This window comes from Callorhinus ursinus, unplaced genomic scaffold, assembly GCF_003265705.2.
Source record: "Callorhinus ursinus isolate GAN/ISIS: 27379988/994484 unplaced genomic scaffold, GSC_fseal_2.0 scaffold2, whole genome shotgun sequence".
Classification (NCBI taxonomy): Eukaryota; Metazoa; Chordata; class Mammalia; order Carnivora; family Otariidae; genus Callorhinus; species Callorhinus ursinus.
This window is the reverse complement of record NW_027397064.1, coordinates 891437-902629: the sequence shown is the minus strand read 5'-3', so window position 1 is coordinate 902629 and position 11193 is coordinate 891437. Positions and strand designations below refer to the sequence as shown.

The 11193-nt window shown below is 49.1% G+C and overlaps 1 protein-coding gene across 2 annotated transcripts in view; it reads left to right on the top strand.

Annotated features, from left to right (window-relative positions):
- The first annotated feature begins 1073 nt into the window (after nucleotides 1-1073).
- TWIST2 (twist family bHLH transcription factor 2) overlaps nucleotides 1074-11193 on the top strand; it is a 54787-nt gene continuing 44667 nt past the window's right edge. Inside the window, exon 1 of one of the 2 annotated variants that reach the window (XM_073903986.1) lies at nucleotides 1074-1558. In XM_073903986.1, the coding sequence (XP_073760087.1) occupies nucleotides 1224-1558 (335 nt within the window). In that variant the 5' untranslated portion in view covers nucleotides 1074-1223. Of the gene's footprint in view, nucleotides 1742-11193 lie in introns of both variants that reach the window. The other variant, XM_025886531.2, reaches the window with a different exon arrangement.

Here is an 11193-nt window from a genome sequence, read left to right as displayed (position 1 = left end):
AAGAGCCCCCCCCCCACCCCGCCCCGAACCACTTCAAACGCGCCCGCGCTCGGCGTCCAGATGGCGCGGGGCCGGGGTCCGCGGTGTCGCCCGCCGAGGCCAGGCCCCGCGCTCCCGCCACCCAGTGCCCTCCTGTCTGCAGGCGCCCAGCGCAGGGGAGGCTGTGCAGTTCCCCAGAATGCCCTCCGGGCCACTGCCGACCGGCGAAGCGGAGGGGGAGCGCAGAGGCTGGGGCCCCGCACCGGGGGCCTGGCGGTCGCCCCCGCCCCGTACCCGGCATCCCAGGCAGGGCCAAGCAGGTGGGCGCGGTGGGCACTGGCGCTCCCGCAGAGGCTCGCTGGGGCGCTCAAGTTTGAGAGCACTTAGAAGGAAGGTCTGCAAAGGGCGTCGGTGCCGGGATCCCCAAAAAGTTGGGGTGAGAAAAGCCACCCAACACGAAGCCTGGGCAGAGCCGGCCCGTGTGCACTGATCCCCGAGGCGCGTGCGGGGGGCAGCGGCGTCTCGGAGGGCACCCGAGTGTCCGCACGCCTGTGGTCCGGGCGCCGGGACCCCTGCCCACGAGCGTCTTCCACCCCAGACTGAGTGTGCGGGCCGCGGCACGGACTCGCGGCGCTCCCGGGGGACAGCCCGAGAAGCACACAGGCCGGAGCATCGCGGGGCTCCCCGCCTCGTCCTCACCTCCCGGGAGCGCATCTAGGGTAGGACTCAGCTCCCGTGCCCTTCGCGCCCCGGGGAGATCCTGCAGCTTGGCGGGGCCCGATCTCCACGTTAAGGAGCAGACAAAGCAGGTCGGCAATGCCCAGGGCGCCGGGCGGCCGGAGAGTGGTCAGATCCCAGTCTGGGGGCGCGGGCGGCGCGGAAGGGCTCGGCCTCCGGGGTGCCCGCCGCGGCCGGGGCCGAAGGGGGAGGCAAAACTGAAAGTGCCGCGCCGGGGGGCGGGGGCGGCCGGCGAAGGCCCCAGAACTCGTCCTGCCCCCGGACGCTGCGGCCAATCAGCGCGCCGCCCTCGCTCCTGACAACTATTTAGCAACCCAGCCCGGCTAGAGTTTCCAAAAAAGTTAGAATAACTTCCTCTCCCGGAGACCTCGGTTTTGCACAAGCCGGCCTTGAAATCAGAGCCTTTCGAGCAACTCGGAGAGCGTGTGCTCTGCGACCGCGGGCTTGGCCAGCAGCGCGCGCTCGGCGCCCGGCGCCCCCAGCCCCAAGCGCGCCGGGCGGGCGCCATGGAGGAGGGCTCCAGCTCGCCCGTGTCCCCTGTGGACAGCCTGGGCACCAGCGAGGAGGAGCTCGAGAGGCAGCCCAAGCGTTTTGGCCGGAAGCGGCGCTACAGCAAGAAGTCGAGCGAAGATGGCAGCCCGACCCCAAGCAAGCGCGGCAAGAAGGGCAGCCCGAGCGCGCAGTCCTTCGAGGAGCTGCAGAGCCAGCGCATCCTGGCCAACGTGCGCGAGCGCCAGCGCACCCAGTCGCTCAACGAGGCCTTCGCGGCGCTGCGCAAGATCATCCCCACGCTGCCTTCGGACAAGCTCAGCAAGATCCAGACGCTCAAGCTGGCCGCCAGGTACATAGACTTCCTCTACCAGGTCCTGCAGAGCGACGAGATGGACAATAAGATGACCAGCTGCAGCTACGTGGCCCACGAGCGCCTCAGCTACGCCTTCTCCGTGTGGCGCATGGAGGGCGCGTGGTCCATGTCTGCCTCCCACTAGCGCCGCGCCACCCACGTCCGGACCCGCGCGCCAGGGTAGGTGCAGTGCGCTCGACCCGCGCCCTCCGCAGCGGGGGGCGGGCGGCCCGGCCCGCGCGTCCCTCCTGGTGGAGGCCCTGCGGGCCGCGGCGGCGTGGTGGGGGTGCATTTTTCCTCGTAGCAACAGAAAGGGGTCGGTTGGGAAACTCCCATGTCCCAGGGGCACCCTTGGGTACTTTTGCAAGTTTCCCTGCTGGGTGTCAGTCGGGAGCGGAGGGGTGGGGGGCGGTGACAGCCGTACTTTCCATCGTTGCTGCTGCTTTGGGCGCCTGTGTGTGACCGTCGGGAGAGTGGGCATCGGAAGAACGGCCGGCAGCCTGCAGGGGCAGAGAGATGGAAAGCCACTGCCCTTTGCGTCGTCCGGAGCCAAGGCCGCCCGGGAGGCTGCCCGAGCCGGGTTGCGCCTGGCTGCGGCTTTGCCCTCTTCCCGGGAAGCCGCAGAACGCGTTCGTGGTGCGGACACTGAGTTTTCGCCGACGGCTCGAGCAGGGCCTCCAGGCCCGCGCTTCGGGAGCCCAGCCGTCGGCGCCTTGGTCGGCCCGGTGGGCGCAGAGGAGCCGGCCGGCGGCCAGGTTTGCCGTGGGGAGGGCGGGAGGACACTGCCCTGCGCTGGTGGCTCCGGGGCCACTGCAGCGGGGGGGCCTGGGTCGGCCCTGCGCCGGGGAGCACGGGAGACCGGGCCGGGGCTGAGGTGCGGAGACCAGAGCGCCTAGGCCGGGAGCACACCCAGCGGTTCGGAAACCCGCTGCCCGCGGGCAGGTGGACGGATCTCAGAGCTGGGAGCCTCTGGTTCCAGCCTTGAACCTGGAGAGTCTGGGAGGGGGCTCTGCCGGCGCTGCCTCCCAGCGCCCGGCCCCTCAGGAGAGCACAAGGGGTCCAGGCTGGGAAACAGGTTTGCGGGCGAAGGGGACACAGCTGCTGAGAGCATTTGGAAACTCTGGTGTGCTCTGGAAGAGCGCCCAGGGAGCCCTGCACCAGCTCACTTTCACCAGACACCTTGGAAGTCCCTTTAGACAAGCTCTGACTCCCGAGGCGCCTTCTATTCCAGAAGGCTTTGTGAGGCTAGTGGGCATCTCCCTTCCAAGGGTTCTCCAGGTCAATGGGAAGGTGCAAGATATGTGGGGGGGGGGTTGGTAAAGATGCTTACTACTTAGTATGCTTTAGTTTCCTGCTCATCTTGCAATGTTTTTAAAGTCTCTACTTCACACAGAAGGAATTTAGATTAATCCAGAGCATGCCCCCGCCCGTTCTCCCAAACTTATCTATTTCTTTTTTTATGTGGTTCTATAATATCTTCAAATGTTTTTGCTGTGGTCACAAAAGACTGATCTAGCACAGGTGAATTTTTTAATTCAAGTTTTTATTTCTGCGCCACTGAAAATTCTTTTGATGAAATTGCCGCCCTTAAGATAATGATCGTTTTATAGGTTTTTAAAAGAAAGAATTTTTAGCAGAGAATAACTTTTGGGAATCTTCTATCTTTGTCAAAAACAGATGGAAAGTATCCCAATCACATATTTCTCTAGGAAAGAAAGTTTGGATTGGCTGAGTAGTAAAATGCTACAGGGGGATAATACATTAATTCTGGGTTTTGCTGCCTAAATTATGAGCTTCCATTAGTTAATTCCATTTACCCTTTATACCATCCATAGTTTACAGCACATCTGAAGTCAGGACAAAACAGATGAGGAATGTCATCTTTATAAAACATACATGTATAGCTTTGTTTAGGGAAAATGTCAACAGAATTATCATTAAGACTTCCCTCCAGACAATTATTGAAAACAAATACCAGGAGATATTACCTTAATGCAAAATTTAGTGGGATCATTTAAAATTCATTTTAAAATAATTGCATTCCTCAAACTTAGAGAATCAGACATAGATCACAAGTAAATTCATATGAAAATAAAATATTTTTTATTTATTATAAGTGTTGAGAGTTTTTTGGGAAAAATCCTTAAAATATAACAGATAACACATTCAGCTGGAGAACAAATGATCTATATGGCAGCCTATTTATTTTTATATACTTGAATATAACTAATTCCAGTAAGCCAGTTTCTTTAGATAGATAGATAAGCACTCTCTACAAGAAGAGAAGGGAAATGTGGACATTTCTGATACACCAATAATTCTGGACACACCTTGTTGTTACTTATCAGGCACGTTGGGCAAACATTTTTTTTTTTTGCTTGTTTGTTTTTATCACATTACTCTCTGTGAGTATAAATACAATCATGATTGGTTTGATTTCCTGAAAATGTTGCTAAATGACATTTATTATTTGTAATATTTTTAAGAGGTGTTAGTTACATGTATCAGCAAAGAACTTCTAGAACTTTCAGTAAATTGTGTGTGATTTTAATGTCTCAATATGAGATATTTTCACATATATGAAAAAAGCTGTGTCCAGATGAACAGCAACAACCACAAAAAGCCTAAATTGTCCCTTGATATAAAGAGGAGCATAGGAAATGGTGTTAGACTGGTGCTAATATTTATCCTGACTTTCTTCTTTGGTCTGGTATTTAAACATACAAATATACTATAAATCAGGCATCTTTGGACAGTCAGCTGGGTTCATCTAATTGGAAAAATCTCAAAGGGCGCTTTTAGTCTTCTCATTAAATAAATGCTGAAGCTTTAGGAACAGAATCAGGGGCACCTGGCTTGGAGGAAGGTGACGATTATCAGACATTTTTCCTCTTCTCCGCTTTGTCATTAAAGAAAACATCTTCCCCGACCCCTGCAATATGCATAGATTTTCAGTAGGTTACTGTACCCAACAAACTACTTTTTTTTTTCCTGAGAATTTTTAGTTTGGAACCTTGGAGAACAGAGTATGACCCTCTCACCTTCTAAAAAGTGTGTAAGCCTGTTCCTCCCTCCTGAACATTTACTTCCTGGAGGTGTTTGTTAACTGCTGTATTTGGAATGCTAGCTGGTCTCCAAAGCAAATGAATTCCCCATGGGGAAGGTACATGCAGGAGAGATTTTGATTGATCAGAAGAAGTGGAATGAAAGACTGAGCTATCTGAAATACAAGTATTGTTTTGTTATAACATCTCCGTCAATAAGATCCAATGGAGGGAGCTGACCTCTGTGATGTGGGTGTATTGTTCTTTAAGGGTCTGTGGTTATTCTTTCAACCTTGCATGAAGAAGTCTTGCTGTGTATCTGGCCAGTGCGGGCGGGGGCTGGAGGGATGGGTCTTTGAGAGTGGCTGTTTGAGGTCATTTGAAATATAGTACTTTATTGAGGTTTTCTGAAAACTGTACTATTTTCAGACAGGTCTTGAGCCTGAAAGAATTGAGTTTCCATCATCCTTGCTTCACTATATTCTGGGATGGACGGCACAGATGCCAGATGCCTCTTGCCTGGCAAAAAAGACCATAAAGTAAACTCTTTCTGAGCAGAGCACTATAACTCATAACTTTAGTTTAAATCTGGGCTTTAAAAAAAACAAATATTTTAATAAGCCAATTTTAAAGGCTGAGCTTCTATGACAGTTTTTAAGCTTAGTATTTATATTAATCTATTCTCACTGGTGTCTTTAAAAACTCTGTGAATGCGTGCTGGAATGTCTGTTTATGTTTGTGTCTTTTCCTGGGAAAGGATAAATGTGCTGCAAAAAGCAAACCAAATACAAAGTTCTCCACCAGCAAAGGGTTCACGAATGAGGCCATAAAACTCAGAGAAGAGGTGAGTAAGTTACTGTAGCCAAGAGGCAGCCATAAAGGAGAAGGAGAATCTAAGAGATATGGACAAGATAGAACACCAAAATCAGAAACTGTTTAAAAAGGTAACTCTGCGTGGTTCCCGGAGTCTACACGTGATAAAGTTATATAGAATGAAACACACACACGACCCTTAAAACTGGTGAAATCTGAATAAGTTCTGGAGATTTTGTCAGTGTTAATTTCCCAGTTGTGACATTGCATTATAGTTTTGCAAGATGTTACCATTGGGGGAAGCTGAGTAAAGAGAATAAGAGACTCTCTGTGCATTATTTCTTACAACTTCATGTGAATCTACAGTTATCTCAAAATAAAAAGGAAAGATATCCCACAAGAACTTAAAAATTTTTCTATATTCAAACAAGCAAATTATGTAAGGAATTATTATGCCTCAGTCTTGGAGTAATAAGCTAAAAATGTGGTTTGAGCCCAAATCCACTTTTTTCCTGATGTCGTTTGCATTTTGTGCTTCTTTTCAAAATATGAGGAATTACAAAACATTTCTACTATGTAATGAATGGTGGTTCCTTCTTATCCTTGAATAGAGTAGAATCCCAGAATTCTGAGAGGAGAAATACCAATTAATACATTTTTTTCCTATACTAAGAAACAAAATATTTTTCAAAGGAATTTTAGGAAATATTTACCTGAAACTGACCCAACATTTGCTTTTAAGATACTAAGCCTACACTGACATGCATGAAACACACACACAATTTTAAAACCCACGGTTTGTAAAAATTATTCACCAAGAGGTTTAGAGATTAAAGTTTTAGGACTTAGAGCCATACACGCAGGGAGAGGAGAGAGAGAGAGAGAGAGAGGGAGGGAGGGAGGGAGAGATCAAACCCTAAACTCAGTCACGGTTATTTGAAAGTAATCTTTGTGCTAGGAACATATTTTGTGTTTGGTTCAGTAGTAAAACTTTGAATGCAATTTAGTTATATTAAATGTGCCTTAATTTAATGTTTGTTTTGGAATGGGATACAGTGACATTAACGATCTGATTTTCCTGCTGATGTCAACTAGGTCACAATGGGGTTTGTCTTCAGTGATTACTAATGGTGGTCGTGCTCAAGGAGACTTGAGTCAGGAACTGGAAAAGCCAGCATGTAACCTCATTCCAACATAAGAGAAATTTTTAGTGGTTAATTGAAAATAGAGTTATTTTGAACCAAAACAGTGTTTTATGTGCTTCAAATGTCTGTATTGTTTTTCCTACAGCTCGATTGTTCAGAATAACGTGAGCCTGTGATTATGTGTAAGAAATCGGTGGTTGAGAGTGCTTCGTGCATGGGGTCTATGGAGACTGTTATTTTGCTTAGCACCCGTTTCCCATCCCCATATGCTTTCCTCCATTACTTGACCAGGGGAAAATTTAGATGACCCAGCTTCTTGTGACACCTTCCGTAGAACTGTAACTTTACTTCTCAAATTCTAAAATCCATACACCCCCTTTTCTGTAGATCAGAATTTCCCCATCAGTTAAATGAAAGGGATAATCCAGAGAGCTTTCAGTTATCAAAATCAGCTCTTCTGGAAAATACTTTTTCTTTTTAGCTCACATCCAGCCTTTGTCATCTGCATCTTTTGGGGGGGAATTGCAAACTTAGTTATATTGTCTGGCATTAGATTCATATTTCCCACTGTTTAATTTTGACAGAGAGAGTTCACATTTGTTTTTCTGAACATGCAGATCTGGTGCGTGACTGACAGGAAAGATTTGGGCAGAAACCTTGATTTTAATTAACCCTTTGATGGTGATCAAACATCCAATTCCAACCCCATAGCTGAGGTTTGTGGTGTGGTCACAGCCAGAGCCTTTCCTGAGCATCAGCTAGCGCCGCTCAGCACAGGACGATGGAGGGCAGGTTTTTAGCTTTTTGCTTCAAGAGGGGAGAAATAGGGATCCTTTCTCTGACTTCCCCTTGGAGAAAAAAAAATGTCCATACTTTTGCTGTTGATGCTGCCCTTCTACCACTATACAAATAAAATGCCACACGGACTTTTCTGTTAAATTCTCTGAGTGTGTCCCTCCTCTTAAGAGATTCAAGGGATTTTTTTTTTTTGCCTGCTTCAGCGGCAAGTGGGGCTCCAGAAGGGACAGCTTGTAAAATAAACAAACTCCCTAGAAGAAAACACAGGCCAGTAGTTTATAGTCTCTGACTCTATCTACTGCCACGGTGGATTTCTCTGTGTTCTACTTTGATTTAACATTCTGGGAGTCAAAATGCAAGCAGGCAGCGTCTTCCTTCAATCAAGAACTCTAGAAATAAAGATTGAGTTGCTGTTTCCTTTCCTTAATCTCAGTTCTTAAAGTGGATTTGGCTTGTGGGGAGTGCAGAGGAATCAGAAGTCAAAAGCCGTTTGCCTTGTTTGACTCTTTGGACCTGGCGGTGCAAAGTGCCTGTTAGCCAGAGAGGTCTGGCTCAGTGGAGGGTTAGAAGGCAAGCTAGCCTTCGGGGTTAGCAAGATCTCTACTGACTTCCAGAAAGCTGTGTGAACTTAAAGTCCCGCTCTTCATGAGACTGCCTTGATAAATACATAGTGAGGTGTTTTTCGTTTCTTTGGGAAATGCCTGGATTATTGTAAATTGGATGGAAAGGAGGGAGAGAGAGGCATTCTTTCTCCAATTGAGACCTGCCTCTTTCATGGGATTGAGTTGTACAGATGAACAGCATATTCACTGAAGATTGATTTTCCCAAATTTAAACCATTCCAAATTGCGTACTACGTATATATTGGTTCCTAACTAATCAAAACTGATTTTCCTCTCTTTTGTGATGTCTGTGTGCATGGATGGGGCCTGAGAAAGAAAGATTTGATCCTTTGCACTTTTTTTTTTTTTTTGCTACCTGGTGAACATTTTTTCTGTAGCCATGCCCTCTGCCACCCACCCCTACACCCAGCATTGCCTCTTGTATTCTTTAGCGGAGAAAGAATCTGTATTAATCTGTTCACTATTAGCTGAGGCCCGTGTAAGTTTTCATATTATAATCAGCAATAAAGGATGAACAAAAAGCCTATCATCGGGTTCTGGCAATAGCACAATCACACCCAGGGAATAAACACACGGTCTCAGGGTTCTCTGAGTTGAGGGGTTCTGGGTGTTTGGGAAGCGCCCAGACTCACCACCCCCCACCTATGTGCTGGGTGACTCCTCTCCTTAGCTGCCCATCATTACTACTTTCCAAGAAAGTCTTTGCATTGATACTAGAACAAAAGTGTCCCAAACAGATATCTGTACCCCAGGAAATTTGGTGTACCCTGTTTTTGTTGATGTCTCTTGGGCGACATGAGTGACTCCAGCCACCCAAAACCGCATGGGTGGGGACCGTGTGGTGACCCCCTGGGCAGGCGCTGGTGTTCTGTGGCATCTTTGCAGGCCGAGGCAGGTCTCGTGGAGTTGCTGAGGTGTGATGAGAAGCCCATACAGTGAAGCATTTTCAGGGCAGGATGAACTTGAGGCGATTTTGTTGGATGTTAAAGTGTGGCCAATTCCCAAACTCTCATTTAGACTGCCTTTTGAGCCTAGGGATTGTCTTTTAATTAAACAACATGCATCAAGTGAGGACTATGATCTATTTATTGGCTCATCTCAAATATTGTTATTATGCTCTATTCGTTTTTGTTTTATGACATTTCAAAAACGAACCATTTCCTATCATTTCATTGTTGAGCAGTTTAATCTCCTCGTGTGTCTCCAGAGACTCCATAAACATTAATCTAGCAGCTTACAATTTATAATGTGGACGAGGTAACTTTTTCAGGAGTGACGAAGTTAGAGAAAATGAGGATGTGAGCAGGAAGCGTGCTGTGTGGAGACTCTCGCAAGGAACGGGGCAAGCAAGGGGATTGGGGCCCCTTAAGAAGAAGACAGAAGGATCCAGGCTTGTGTGCCAGCATGCCTCTCCCTCTGTGGCCTGCTGCACATGGATCCCTTCTTCGCTCAGTTTCCCTCAGAAATGGAGAAGAAAATGCTTTATCAGAATAAGCACGCTGCCTGCCTTCCCAGAGAAATGACCCTTCATAAAAACCCAGCAAGGCCACCTCAATTCTTCTGCCTTAACGCCCCAGGCAGGAGGCCACTGGGAGCCAAAGCAGGGTCCCTGAGAGGCGGTCAGGGGTGGACACCTGCTCCACAGCAGGGTGGGGACCCTAGGATCAGCCTGGGTTGGCTCTGCTGTCCTGGGCTGCTCGGTGCTTCTGCGTGACTTGGAGGGACAGAGGGGGGCAGCAAGAGGAGAGACCGTGCAGACCTTTCGCAAAGAGCTGTGCATTGCCCTCCGGCTTCCTGGGCATCCGGGCTGGGCGGCCGGGACCTGCTGGCGGGCCCAGCCTGCAGGTCGTGCTGATGAACGTCCCAGCGTGAGCCCAGCGGGGCTCAGCCTTGGCCGGGGCTAACGCAAGCACGTGGTAACTCAGTATTTATTTCTCCTCCTGGATTTCATGCTGTAGCTGTTTCCCTACAGCCAAATTCTATGTGAAAAGCCTCTGCTCATCTAAAGACAGCCTCCGGAAGACCATCTCAACCTCCCACCTCCGAGGTTGGCAAGGCACACAGGACCAGCCTGGCTTTGCCGAGAGAAGCCAAAGGACCACATTGTCCCTCTCACAGAGCGTCGTTCTGCTGGAGGCGCAGAACTCGGGAACCATGATAACACGTCACTTTCCCGGATGACAAACTTCATCCTCCTGGCGCCTTCCGAAGACCTGTGTCCGAACCAGTGTCTTGGGCCGCCAGCTCGTAGTGAGCAGTTTTGGAGAGATACAGCAAGTATCATTTTGTATTAATTACATAATTTCACATTTTCCGAGCAGTAGGAGGAGAAAGGGAGGGTGCTCAGAGCTTGCATTTCTGGCTCCCTGTGCACACCCGCGCTTTCTCCTGCATGATTCCGCATGTGGGTGGGGGGGGCCATGATCCCTTGCATTCGGAGGGCTTTTCGATGCCCAGGACGACTTGTAACCAATGTGACTCTGCACAGTGGATTTTGCAATTTATTGAAGTCACTGTTTCCAGAATAAATCATATGGAGTTCTTTCCCTTAGTGGACTTCTCCTACATGGTATTTTTCTATTTCGGGGAATTTTAATTAGACGGAAACCAAAGGCTGCTGCCTTTGTAGGAACAGCTTAGGCTGCCAAGTTGATCTGTGGGGCAAACCCGTTATCTTATGTCCAGGAGGTCAACAGGACTTCCCTGAGGTTGAACTTGGGGTGGGGAGCATTCCCGCTCTCAGCCCATGGTCGTGTGCGGCTTAGGCCAGTTATAGCCCCTCTGGGACTCAGTTTCCCTCTATCTAAAGCCATGGAGGGGGTTTCTGATACCCTGCAGCTGTCCGTATTCTAGGAGTCAGTGTGACCCGGCCCCTCCCCACTAGCTGTAGGCCCTAAAAGAATTAAAAGCAGGGTCTCCACAGAAAATGTGTGCACGTGTGCTTAGGGCAGCGTTCTCCACAACGTCTCACAAGGTGGAAACGATCCGAGTGTGCGCCCGCTGAGGGATTGCGGAAGATGTGTGTTAGCCCTGCAGGGGGATTGCTGTTCAGCCAGAAGAAGGAGCGAAGGACGGACTCCTTCCGCAACAGGGAGGCACCTTGAAAACATGATGCTAAGTCAAAGGAGTCAGACACGAGAGACCAAATATTGTGTGAGTCCATCTACATGAAAAATCCAGAATAGGCAAAAGTGGATTCATGGCCGCCA